Raw genomic sequence first — 12,300 nt, 5'->3', positions numbered from 1 at the left:
CCTTGGGACCTCAATTTGGTGCTCTCAGTCCTCCAGAGAATCTTCGGGAGATTCCCCTGCTTACGCTGTCCCAGAAGGTGGCCTTTTTGGTGGCTATCACCTGTTGTAATTCTTCTGACACTGCTTATAACAAAACTGAGTACCTATAGTAGAGAGGGGAGTATACCCCCTGGGATTGCCTCTAGGCGTAGCCAGACTTTTTTTTTTTTTCTGCCTAGTGTTTTTACACCTCTAGGGGGCAGTGATTTATTTCTTTTTATGTTGGTGGCCCAGGCTTTCGGAACTAAAACTCTTCAGCTAATGACGATGGGGAGGGAGAAAAAGGGCAATACCTTATCCACAGGAGCTTTAAAATATTGTCAATTTATTAGCTAATAGACACCCAAGACTGGGTGTCCAGGCTTTAGTGGCTGTTGAGGTTTTCCTTTCCTCTTTTTTATATTTCTACTGTTCAATGTTGAAGAGATAAATCAGGTCACAAGGCTAGCTGTGGTGCCTAGCAGGACTGAGTAGATCTCATGACTGGATGGAATGAAATAGGAATCCTTTGGCAAGCTATTTGGATCACATGCAACTGGGAGGCTTGAGTGGAAACAGGAAGTCACAGGTTGTAGTGATCATAGCAACAGAGCCAGAGGAATCAAGAGGAGCTTGCTATTAAGCAAATGTTTCAAGGGCTTCTGATTCATTTTATATCTGGTGAGTGTCCATTTTGAGGGGTGCACTGGAGGTGTGGTGAAGGACACATTAATTTCATCTAATATTGGGAGTACCACCGTTTGCTGAACCCATAGACACGGACTCCATGTCACTCAATTAAAATAGACCCACTGGTGATCAGAGGGACTACTTATGATTCACCATTAATTATGGACATTTTATTATTATTATAAGATACGTGTGAGCGTATACAGCGCTGCTGAGTGCGATTCATCCTGTATAGAGGAATACAGTTTCTGTTGCATTTTTTATATTGCCAATTTTCTTTACAGTAGCTGCTATTAGTTATTTTATTGTGTATTTATTTACATAAATTGTTTTACGGAATATTTCATAGTGACCACTAGCGCTGGGTGTGGGTTTGAGAGGTCTTGCATCAGCCACATTTTTTCTATATTCTTTCTTGAGAAAAGTATTACTTGGGCTGTCATTGCACAATCTATTTTTAATATGCTAGTTGCTTGGCTGTTTGGCATATTTTAGAGTTACAGATTCAAAACATGCATGAGTGTCAGAATATCTTCTGTGTGCTTGAAGTAAAAAGCATCAGCATGACAGCCAAGAAACTAACATTTACACTTCCAAGTAATGGCTTTCATATTTTCAAGTGACCCTGTACCTTTAACACAAAGATGGCTGCTTTTAAATATAAGATCAGTTAAACAAATGTGTTTAATGATTTCCGAATGAATATGTCAGCAGACTGCGGTGGGTTTTTAAATAAAAACTAGAATGTAGCACTATTATTTAGTTTTGAAGTGTGGGAACACATGTCAATGCTGGCTACTATCTATTTAATTAATTGTCACTGGTTTTTGATGGTTGTTTTTCTTTTTCAAATTTCTGGGGTTTCTGTATTTGCTGAAAGCACTAGATCTCGTTTCTAAGGTGCTGTGGTGCAGGGACAGACATTTAGTTCTGTATAGTACTGTCTGGAATTGTAATGCTTTGTCTCCTTTGGTCCCTAGCAGTGAAAGAACAATGGATCTAGTTCTAGAAATGTGTAACACTAATTCTATTCACTGGTGTGGAGTATCGGGAAGACAGCTCGGCAAATTGCACCCTAGTTCCTCGCTCTTCCTCACTCTGACGCTTCTGTCATCTGTGCAGGGCTTACAGGTGAGTACTGCCCTATTGTCTCTCTATGTAATGAATTATATTGACCAGGCGCTTAGGTGACAGTATGCCATCTAAGCACCATACATGGATATTTGAGAAAATGAATGTACTGTGTTGTGTACTTCTCTTTTTCTTGCTGCATCTCAGAAAATGAAAGGAAAGAGTAGGTTGACCATTGAGACCTATTCATTACTGTACCCCTGCATATACACTGTGTGGCAGTACAGGACTAGTGTTCTGACTTTCATTTGTGTCTCAACATGTGAGCACTGGGTGCTCCTTCAGACCGTGAAAAAAAAAACTGCATTGGCTCCACATCAAGACTATGAGGAAAATCAGTGGCACTTTTATAAACCTATACAGAAACTGCAGATGAATTTTGAAATGTATAATAACTTTTCTAATAAAGTGTTTAAAAGTACGCTGCACTGCCCTCCTCTGCCTATGGATGACTTGCATTTCAAGAAAAGCATTAACCGAAAGTAAAAAGTATAGGCTGGTGGATTTAAACAAAGCCGAGCAAGTAGTCTTTCGTAGTGTTTCTGTAAATTTAAAGTAATTTTTTGTTGTTTATTTCCCCAGAGTGTTTCTGGATTAAGACTGACTGACACATTTTTAAAGAGAACTTATGAATATGATGATATTGCTCAGGTCTGCGTTGTGTCTTCAAATGTTCAGGCATAAAAACAGTCTCATCTGAAGGTGATCCCTGAGATTTTGCAACATAATCCACGAAGACCAATGTCTCCAGAACGGACGCACACAGTTCACACAAATGACCTGTTTACAGATGAAGCAAGCATGTTTTATTGTTTAATGTACTTTCATCCGTCAGTTAATGTCTTTAATTTTTAAATGTAATATGCAGTGTTTTAAAGCACCATATTTTATCTAACACATCAAAAATAAAATGTAAATATAAATGTATTTATTTGATAGACCTTTTCAACGTGCCTTGCACTGTAACATAACATTTTACTTTAATAAAAACCATTTGTTATTTGACATCTAACAAACATCTACTTAAAGTAAGCTTGTAACTTCGTAATTCAGACTGAACACATGAAGAACAAATGATGAAGCAGAGTCAAAATATGGAGTAAATCCAGAGGCATAGTCAACTGAATGCAAATATTGAATTTCCCTGTTAAAACCAAGCTTGCAAAGCTCGTGCTGTTTCTCTATTCATAATGCTGCTCATTGCATTAAAGGACAAATAGAGCGGTTGGACAAGCCAGATCAGAATTTTACAGGAAAGGTCAAAGTTTGCATGTAACTTCAACTGTCTAGATCTCTACATCCACTGACCAATTTGACGTGTATTTTTTTTGAAGGTAACCTCCGCTTCTCCACAGATGTGTCGTATGCTTAGTTTGAATTTATCAGGTTTATGACAGGCATGACTTATTTCATTTTAATTTATGTCAGGCCAAAGGTTTGAGGGATTGTTGGAACCCTTGGACTGTACTGTTGGCTCTAGTTAAACATGGCCTATCTAGGTGAGCCTTTTTAAATCATTTTATTTCAGCAGTTCTGTTTGTTTCTAATGTTAGTTTTTGGGTGGAGTTGGACCGTCATTTTATTGGTACTGATATTTCCAGTGTCTTTAAAACTAAGTTCAATTGGAACCAAATGTTAATGTCATTGTAACTGAATGAAGGCAAACCTAACTTTTACCAAAAAAAAAAAGAAAACATATCAACTTGGTAGAAACAAAGGAAATCGTACCAAAATGATGTCATCAGTTCCTAGGGAACAGACAGGCTGCATTTTCCTAATTAGTCACAATATGGCTGTCATCGCAAGTAGGCAACAGATGCATACTACTATAATAAACCTCTCCATTGAACAACTCTTTAACCTTTCACTTCCTGTATTTTTCTCTTGTTCCCTTCTAAATCATTTGTTACGTGCTATTATGCATATGAAAATATTTGTAAATAATTAGTAATAAATTGATCTAAAGATTCCTGTTTTACATTTGTATCTGTATATGTGTTATTTGTTTTTACGTTCTTTTATAGGCTCCATTCACACCTGAGCATATCGTTATCAGGCGTTTGGAGTTTTTTCAGGTGTTTTTTTTTTGGAGCTTTTTTCAGGCGTTTTTTTGCAGGTGTTTGGAGGCAGGCATTGACAGCTAACAAAAACGCTTGTAATCTGCCAAAAAAGAAGATTATGTACTTTTTTGAGCTTCAGGCGTTTTGCTTCAGACGACAAAACACTTCTATGTCAACAATATTGAAATGAATGGGATTTTGCTTGTTGGGCGTTTTGAGACTTTAGGGAGGAGCATTTTACTAGCTGAAAAACGCTCAGGTGTGAATAGGACCTTAATGTAGTTTGTGGATGGGATTTGGGCTACGTTGGTGGGGAAGATTCCCAATATTAATACATCTGTAATTGTTACATCTGCTAAAAATCTGGACTCATCTGTCTTCAGCATTAGAGGCAAAGTTTCATTTTGGATTATGAAGTCAAAACAGGGCTTTTCTTCTCTTGTTTGTCTGCAGGCTGCCCCTCAGGCATCTGGATGGATCCCAACATTAAAGTTGGAATCTCTCCAAAGTCTGGAGCGGCTGTGGAGTGCAAAAAAAAGTGCATAGGAAAACAATGATTGCTCTACGTTTACATAATGCCACGAATGTCTGAGCGAGAGCAATGATTTTAGGGCAATCATTTTAAGGTTAACCGTAAACTTCTAACCTGGAAACTCTTTAAAGGGCCGCTTCTGAACAATTCTGGGTAATAAAGTTTATCGCCATTTAATGAGCTGGCGCAAGTTCATAGGCTTGACATGTTTGGTATCTATTTACTTGTCTCAACCTCATATTTCATATTTGAAAAAAAAAAAAAAAAAAACTGGGTAATATATTGTGTTTGTATACACTAAAATTAACACTTGTGTATGTTTTACAAATCTGGTTAACATGGGTGCTACCATCATGTGACATAAAATATTGCAACTGCCACCATTTAAAAGAGAAGTATGGTGGTGTGTGTGTGTGTGTGTGTGTGTGTATATGTATATATATATATATATATATATATATATATATATATATATATATATATATATATATATATATATATATATATATAAAATCTCAAAAAATAACAGGAATACATTTTAATAAGAATATAGCATCAAGTCAATTAAACTCCTGGGGTATTGATTTGGTCTGTTAAGTATGAAGGGGTTGTTAATCAGTTTCAGCTGCTTTGGTGTTAATGAAATTAACAGGTGCACTAGATGGGCAACAATGAGACGACCTTCAAAACAGGAATAGTTTTACAGGTAAGGCCACTGAAATTTTTTTCCCCTTCTCATCTTTTTTGACTGTTTATCACTAGTTTTGCATTTAGCTGAAGTTAGTGTCACTTCTGGTAGCATGAGGTGACCCCTGGACCCTATAGAGGTTGTACAGGCAGTCCACTACTCCCAGATGGCACATCAATACATGCCTTTGCCAGAAGGTTGGCTGTGTCTTCCAGCACACTCTCAAGAGCATGGAGGAGATTCCAGGAGACAGGCAGTTACTCTAGAAGAGCTGGACAGGACCGTAGAGAGTCCTTAACCCTTTAGCAGGACTGGTATCTGAACAGGATGAGCACTGCCAGAGCTCTACAAAATGACCTCCAGCAGGCCACTGGTGTGTATGTCTCTGACCAAACAATTAGAAACCGAGTTCATGAGGGTGACCTAAGGGCCTGTCATCCTCTAGAGGGCCCTGTGCTCACTGACCGGCACCGTGGAGCTTTAGTGGCATTTGCCATTGAACACCAGAGTTGGCAGGTCCGCCACTGGCAACCTGTACTTTTTTTAACAGATGAGAGCTGGTTCACCCTAAGCACGTGACAGATGTGAAAGAGTCTGGAGAACGTTATGCTGCCTGTAAAACAACCAGTTTAGTGGTGGTGGATCAGTGATGGTCTGGGGGGGGGGGCATATCCATGGACACACAGACCTCTACAGGCTACACAGTGGCACCCTGACTGCCATTCGGTATCGGGATGAAATCCTTGGACCCATTGTCAGATCCTACGCTGGTGCAGTGGGTCCTTGGCTCCTGGTGCATGACAATGCCCAGCCTCATGTTGCGAGCGTATGGAGCCAGTTCCTGGAGGATGAAGAGATTGATACCACTGAATGCCCACCATATCAAAATCCAATAGAACACCTCTGGGACATTGTTCAGGTCCATCTGATGCTGCTAGTTTGCTCCTTAGTCTGTTCAATAGCTCAGTGATGCCCTGGTCCAGATCTGGGAGGAAATACCCCAGGACACCATCCGTCGTCTCGTTAGGAGCATGCCTTGTCATGCATGCATACAAGCGCATGAGGAGCCTTACAAACTACGGAGTACCATTTTGAGTTGCTGCAATAAAAATTCCGCAAAATGGACTAGCCTCCTGCATCATTTTTTCACTTTGATTTTCAGAGTGTCTGAATTCAACCCTCTGTAGGTTGCTAATTTTCATTTCCATGAAACAATGTGGCATCCTTTCCTTCCTAACACATTACCCAATCTATATTAGTATAGATATCCAGCATGATATTTTTCCTCCTTGAGATCTGATGTGTTTTCAAAGTGTTTCTTTAATTTTTTTTTAACAGTGTGTGTATAGATATATGAAAAAAAACTTATACAAACCTAGGTGGACAGGCCTGATTGGTGGAGTGCTGCAGAGATGGTTGTCCTTCTCGAAGGTTCTCCTCTCACCACAAAGAAATGCTGGAGCACTGCAAGAGTGACAATTGGGTTCTTTGTCACCTCCCTGACTTAGGCCCTTTTCCCACTATTACTCAGTTTGGCCAGGCGACCTGCTCTAGGAAGAGTCCTGGTGGTTCTAAACTTCCAATTATGGATGATGGAGGCCACTGTGCTCATTAGGACTTTCAATGCTGCAGAAATTTTTCTGTACCCTTTCCTAGATCTGTGCCTCTATACAATACTGTCTTGGAGGTCTACAGACCATTCATTGGGCTTTAAGGCTTGGTTTGCGCTCTGACATGCACTGTTAACTGTGTGACCTTACAGTGCCTTGCCAAAGTATTCACCCCTCCTTGACTTTTTACCTATTTTGTTACATTACAGCCTTAAGTTCAATGTTTTGTTAATCTGAATTTTATGTGATGGATTAGAACACAATAGTCTTAAGTTGGTGAAGTGAAAAGAGAAAATAATATACATAAAACTATTTTTTAGAAAACAGAAAATTGGCATGTGCGTATGTATTCACCCCCTTTGTTATGAAGCCCATAAAAAGCTCTGGTGCAACCAATTACCTTCAGAAGTCACATAATTAGTGAAATGATGTTCTCCCGTGTGCAAGCAAAGTGTCACATGATCTGTCATTACATATACACGCCTTTTTTGAAAGGCCCCAGAGGCTGCAACACCTAAGCAAGAGGCACCACTAACCAAACACTGCCATGAAGACCAAGGAACTCTCCAAACAAGTAAGGGACAATGTTGAGAAGTACAAGTCAGGGTTAGGTTATAAAAAAAAAAAATCCAAATCTTTGATGAGCACCACCAAATCTATCCTAACAAATGGAAAGAACATGGCACAACAGCAAAACTGCAGAGACTGGAGTATCTGTACATAGGGCGACAATAAGCCGTACGCTCCATAGAGTGGGGCTTTATGGCAAAGTGGCCAGAAGAAAGCCATTACTTTCTGCAAGAAACAAATGGCACATTTTGAGTTTGCGAAAAGGCATGTGGGAGACTCCCAAAATGTACAGAGGAAGGTGCTCTGGTCCGAGGAGACTAAAATTGAACTTTTCGGCTATCAAAGAAAACGCTATGTCTGTCGCAAGCCCAACACCACATCACCCAAAGAACACCATCCCCACAGTGAAACATGGTGGCAGCATCACGCTATGGGGACGTTTTTCAGCAGCCGGGACTGGGAAAGTGGTCCGAGTTGAGGGAAAGATGGATGGTGCTAAATACAGGGATATTCTTGAGCAAAACCTGTACCACTTTGTGTGTGATTTGAGGCTAGGACAGAGGTTTACCTTCCAGCAGGACAATGACCCCAAACACTGCTAAAGCAACATTTGGTTTAAGGGGAAACATGTAAATGTGTTGGAATGGCATAGTGAAAGCCGAGACCTCAATCCAATAGAAAATCTGTTGTCAGACAAAAGGCCCATACATACGAGTCGAAATTCGGCCGGGAATTTTCGTCCGACGACCGATCTGCTGATTTTCGGCTTGTTAGTATGGTGCTCTCGACAACCGACTCCGACTTTTCGGCCGAAAAAATTCTGATGTGCAGGCTATAACATTTTTGTCCATGTCAAAACACGTCCGATTTTCGTGCAGTCAGTACAGATTTCGACGAGGAAAAATCTTATGAGCAAGACTGGGCATGCTCAGAGATGAAAGAACACAAAGAAAGCAATCCAACACATGACATCACTTCTGAAGTAGAATTCTGTCGTGTGGGAAAATTCATGTGCAGTCTAGAGCACATTCCAACCAACAAACACCACTCTGGACAAAAGACGGGTGACCGGTCGGCGGAAATTCGTTGCATGTGTACGAGGCTTTAGATTGCTGTTCACAAGTGCAAACCATCCAACTTGAAGGAGCTGGAGCAGTTTTGCAAGGTGGAATGGGCAAAAATCCCAGTGGTAAAATGTGGCAAGCTCATAGAGACTAATCCAAAGCGACATGGAGCTGTGATTGCCGCAAAAGGTTTCTCTACAAAGTATTGACTTTAGGGGGGTGAATAGTTATGCACATTTACTTTTTCTGTTATTTTGTCCTATTTGTTGTTTGCTTCACAATAAAAAAAAAAAGAAAATCTTCAAAGTTGAGGCATGTGCTGTAAATTAAATGATGCAAATCCTCAAACAATCCATGTTAATTCCAGATTGTGCGGCAACAAAACATGAAAAATGCCAAGGGGGTGAATACTTTTGCAAGGCGCTGTATATAGACAGGTGTGTGTTTTTCCAAATCATGTCCAATCAACTCAATTTACCACAGGAGGACTCTAATCAAGTTGTAGGAACATCTCAAGGATGATCAGTGAAAACAGGATGCATCTGGGCTCATTTTGAGTGTCACGGGAAAGGCTTTGAATACTTATGTACATGTCATTTTTTTACTTTTAATAAATTTGTAAAGATTTTAAACAAACTTCTTTTCAAGTTGTCATTATGGAATATTGTTTGTAGATATTTGAGGAAAATATTTTAATACATTTTGGAATAAGGCTGTAACATAAAATGTGCATAAAGTGAAGCGTTGTGAATACTTTCTGGATGCACTGTAGCTGCAAAGGGTGGGCCAACTCAATATTGAACCCTATGGACTAAACGTCCGTACAAACGATAAGAAAATCAGAAGTAAAATTTAGTCCGACAAACGAACGATGTGTCGATTTTTGGATCTAAAGTATAGTGATTTCGACAGCCGATTACGAATTTTCGGATGACAAAAACTGGATGTGAAGGCAATAAAATTTTTATCGTATGTGAACATGTCTGATTTTTGTTTAATTAGTACAGTTTGTGTCCAAAAAAAAAAAAATCGTAAGAGCAAGAATACGCATGCTCGGAAACTAAGAATACATACAAAACAATTCAACACATGACATCACTTGTGAAGTTGATTTCTGTTGTACGAGAATTTTCGTATGAAACCTCTTTACTTTCAATATGAACTAACATGCCACAAAAATTGAATGAAAATTAATCCGATAATCTGATCGTGTGTACGAGGCTTAAGACTGGGGTTCATCAAAGTTCATGTGCGTGTAAAGGCAGGCAGGCAGACATCCCAATACTTTTAGTAATATAGTGTGTATGTATGTAATATATATATATCTCATTTCAAGTGTTTATTTTGCAGCTTACCAAGGGTTCAACTGTTTGTTGTGGAAAATATGATGGCACAACTATTTGGTATTTATCTATGAGAATTGAATTGTTTATTGAGAATTATTCTTAAATAAAACCATGAACATAAGTAAAATAATTTATACATTTCAAGGACTTAATCCTTGTGTTCTCAAAGACTGTATGTTCATGAAATGGCTAATGAGACCACATAGAAATGACAGCGAAATGCTAAGGCTATGTGTACCTTGAATGCTGATTGACCTAAAAAAAATGTAGCAGCATAATACTGATTAGAAATGGTTCTTAAACAGAAATTGTTCCAATTCCAGTACTGTTCTGTTGGAGGGTAGAAATGATGTACAGTACAATAAGATTTATATCTATAAAATGGCTACTGTCTGTCCATTGTATATAAGAATGTTGTGAAACAACAGTACAAACTACACAGGAAGATTTTCATCTTTAGTTACTTCATGATCTGTATGTTACACGTAAAACAGAACTTTGAACATACTATATATCAGTATTTCATTAACAACAAATTATACATAAAAATGAAGATAGTATGGAGGTTTGGCAGATTCCTCTCCTATACGGATCTCACCATATGATGTACTACAGGTTCCCATGCTCTGCTGTAGCTGCATGTGTGTGACAATGGAGCGTACTCAGGGATGCTGCCTGACGGAAGCTCAGCTCTGTCAGCCACTTTTATTAACGTGTGCAGTGGTCAGTTCATGTCCCATGTTTGAAAAGGCCACCTGAAATAAAACTCAAATTAATTCACTATCCATTTTTCTCCCACACTCCAAAGACATGCTGGTAGGCGAATTGGCTTGTATCTACATACTCTCTAGTATGTGTATGTATGCATGCAGGGCCGCTGATAGGGGGGGGGGGGGGGGAACCACCAGCCCTCTTGTAGGGGGCCCACACAGAGAGGGGGATTAGTGATGGACAACAAATACAGAAATCTTCCTCCAGCACCTGAATCTTATCTCTCCTTCTCCCTGCTATCAGCTTTTATCTGTTGAGAAAGAGACAGTTGTCCCTCACTAATCCCCCTCCCAGCACTTATCTCTGCTCAGGAGTTTATTTGTAAATTGTAACTTTGTTTCTCTCTCTCTGTCTCTCTGATCACTGAGCTCCAACTGCCCAGCCTGTATATTTTTCTCATCTCATCTTCTTCATCATCTCATTTTTTTATTTAACATAGTTTATTTTTTTTTTAGATTTAGCAGGAATTATGCGAGTTATGTTATATGTGTCTGCTAATAGTGATTTTGTTGTAATTTTAGCTAAATATATCTTTAATATTTTCTTGGAGGGGCCTTGCCAGGTAGTCTGTACAGGGCCCCGCGATTTTTAACAGCAGCCCTGTATGCATGTGGGTTATACATTCACATCAGCCCCTGACCTCAAGAAGCTTACAATCTAAAGGACTGTGTAAATTGATGTCACTATATAAGTATCTGTAATAAATAAAAATAAGTAAACCTGCTGTGTCTAGTGGTGAGCAGATAAGCTCCTTAGTGTTGATTCAAAGACTTGTCAGTATAGGGTCACATTGTATGTTTCGAAAAGGGAGAAAAGACTACAAGTATTTTACCAGATGGATGGGTCAAATACCTGTTTCCCCAATCACAAGCAGTGGTATGAACTGCAAGCTTGTATGTCCTACTGTGACGTTTGAGCCAATGGGATAAAAAAACTTCCTGCTTTGGGGAAAACATGTATTTGACCCATTCAGCCAGCTGAATATTTGTAGCAGCCAGCAAGAAATGGCCGAAAAGGTAAGTATAGTCAGGTTCATTTAATAAAACTTGAGTGCAAAATCTGGTACAGCTCTGCAACGAAACCAATCAATCAGCTTCCAGTTATTCTTTTTTTTGTTTTTGTTTTTTTTTTTTGTCAAACCTTAAGGGCCCTTTCACACGGGTGCTCCGTATGTCCGCAAATCTTCCTATTTTTTTGCGGATGATTTACGGACATAATGTAAGTCAATGGCATTGCGGATGTCAGCGGAATACCATCCGCTGACATCCGATTTTCTTCCTTTCTGTTCTGTTCCGTTTTTTGGAACGGAACAGAACCCTATTTTTCCTCCGTTCAAAAAACAGAAAGGAAGGAAAATCGGATGTCAGTGGTGTCATCAGCTGACATCCGCAATGCCCATAGACTTACATTATGTCCGTATATCATCCGCAAACGGAAAAGCGGACATACGGAGCGGATGACACAAGTGTCATCCGCTCCGTGAAAAAAAAAAAAGTCCCGCAGCGGAGCAAAACACCTGAGCGGCCGTGTGAAAGAGGCCTAAATGAACAATCTTAAGTTGGAAGTTGATTGGCTACCATGCACAGCTGCACCAGATTCTGAACTCTCCAGTTTTAGTAAATCAACCCCACAGTCTCTTCTATTAGGCCTTAACCTATTATGCTGACAGGTTCACTTTAAAAAAAAGAACATCTGGTTCTAAAACAGAACTTTGGAAGAAATAGAATTACATAGATGAAAAGTTTCAGAATGAACCCAGGCAGAGCCTCGCTGTACCTATACATTGCCATTGTGTAAATATGTATATCTATCTGGTACAA

General features: G+C 39.4%; 1 protein-coding gene across 4 annotated transcripts in view; it reads left to right on the top strand.

The window, feature by feature from the left end:
• Window positions 1-2,823, top strand: part of TRAPPC13 (trafficking protein particle complex subunit 13) — a 55,080-nt gene extending 52,257 nt beyond the window's left edge. For 2 of the 4 annotated variants that reach the window (XM_082243105.1, XM_082243103.1), the window contains 2 exons: window positions 1,692-1,839; window positions 2,422-2,823. In XM_082243105.1, the coding sequence (XP_082099231.1) occupies window positions 1,692-1,839; window positions 2,422-2,523 (250 nt within the window). In that variant the 3' untranslated portion in view covers window positions 2,524-2,823. Of the gene's footprint in view, window positions 1-1,688; window positions 1,840-2,421 lie in introns of all 4 variants that reach the window. The other 2 variants (XM_082243104.1, XM_082243102.1) reach the window with 1 other exon arrangement.
• The last annotated feature ends 9,477 nt before the right edge of the window (window positions 2,824-12,300 follow it).

Source organism: Pelophylax lessonae, assembly GCF_965119305.1.
Source record: "Pelophylax lessonae genome assembly, chromosome: 1".
Lineage (NCBI taxonomy): Eukaryota > Metazoa > Chordata > Amphibia > Anura > Ranidae > Pelophylax > Pelophylax lessonae.
Note: the sequence above shows the minus strand (reverse complement) of the source record. Positions and strands in the feature narration are given on the sequence as shown.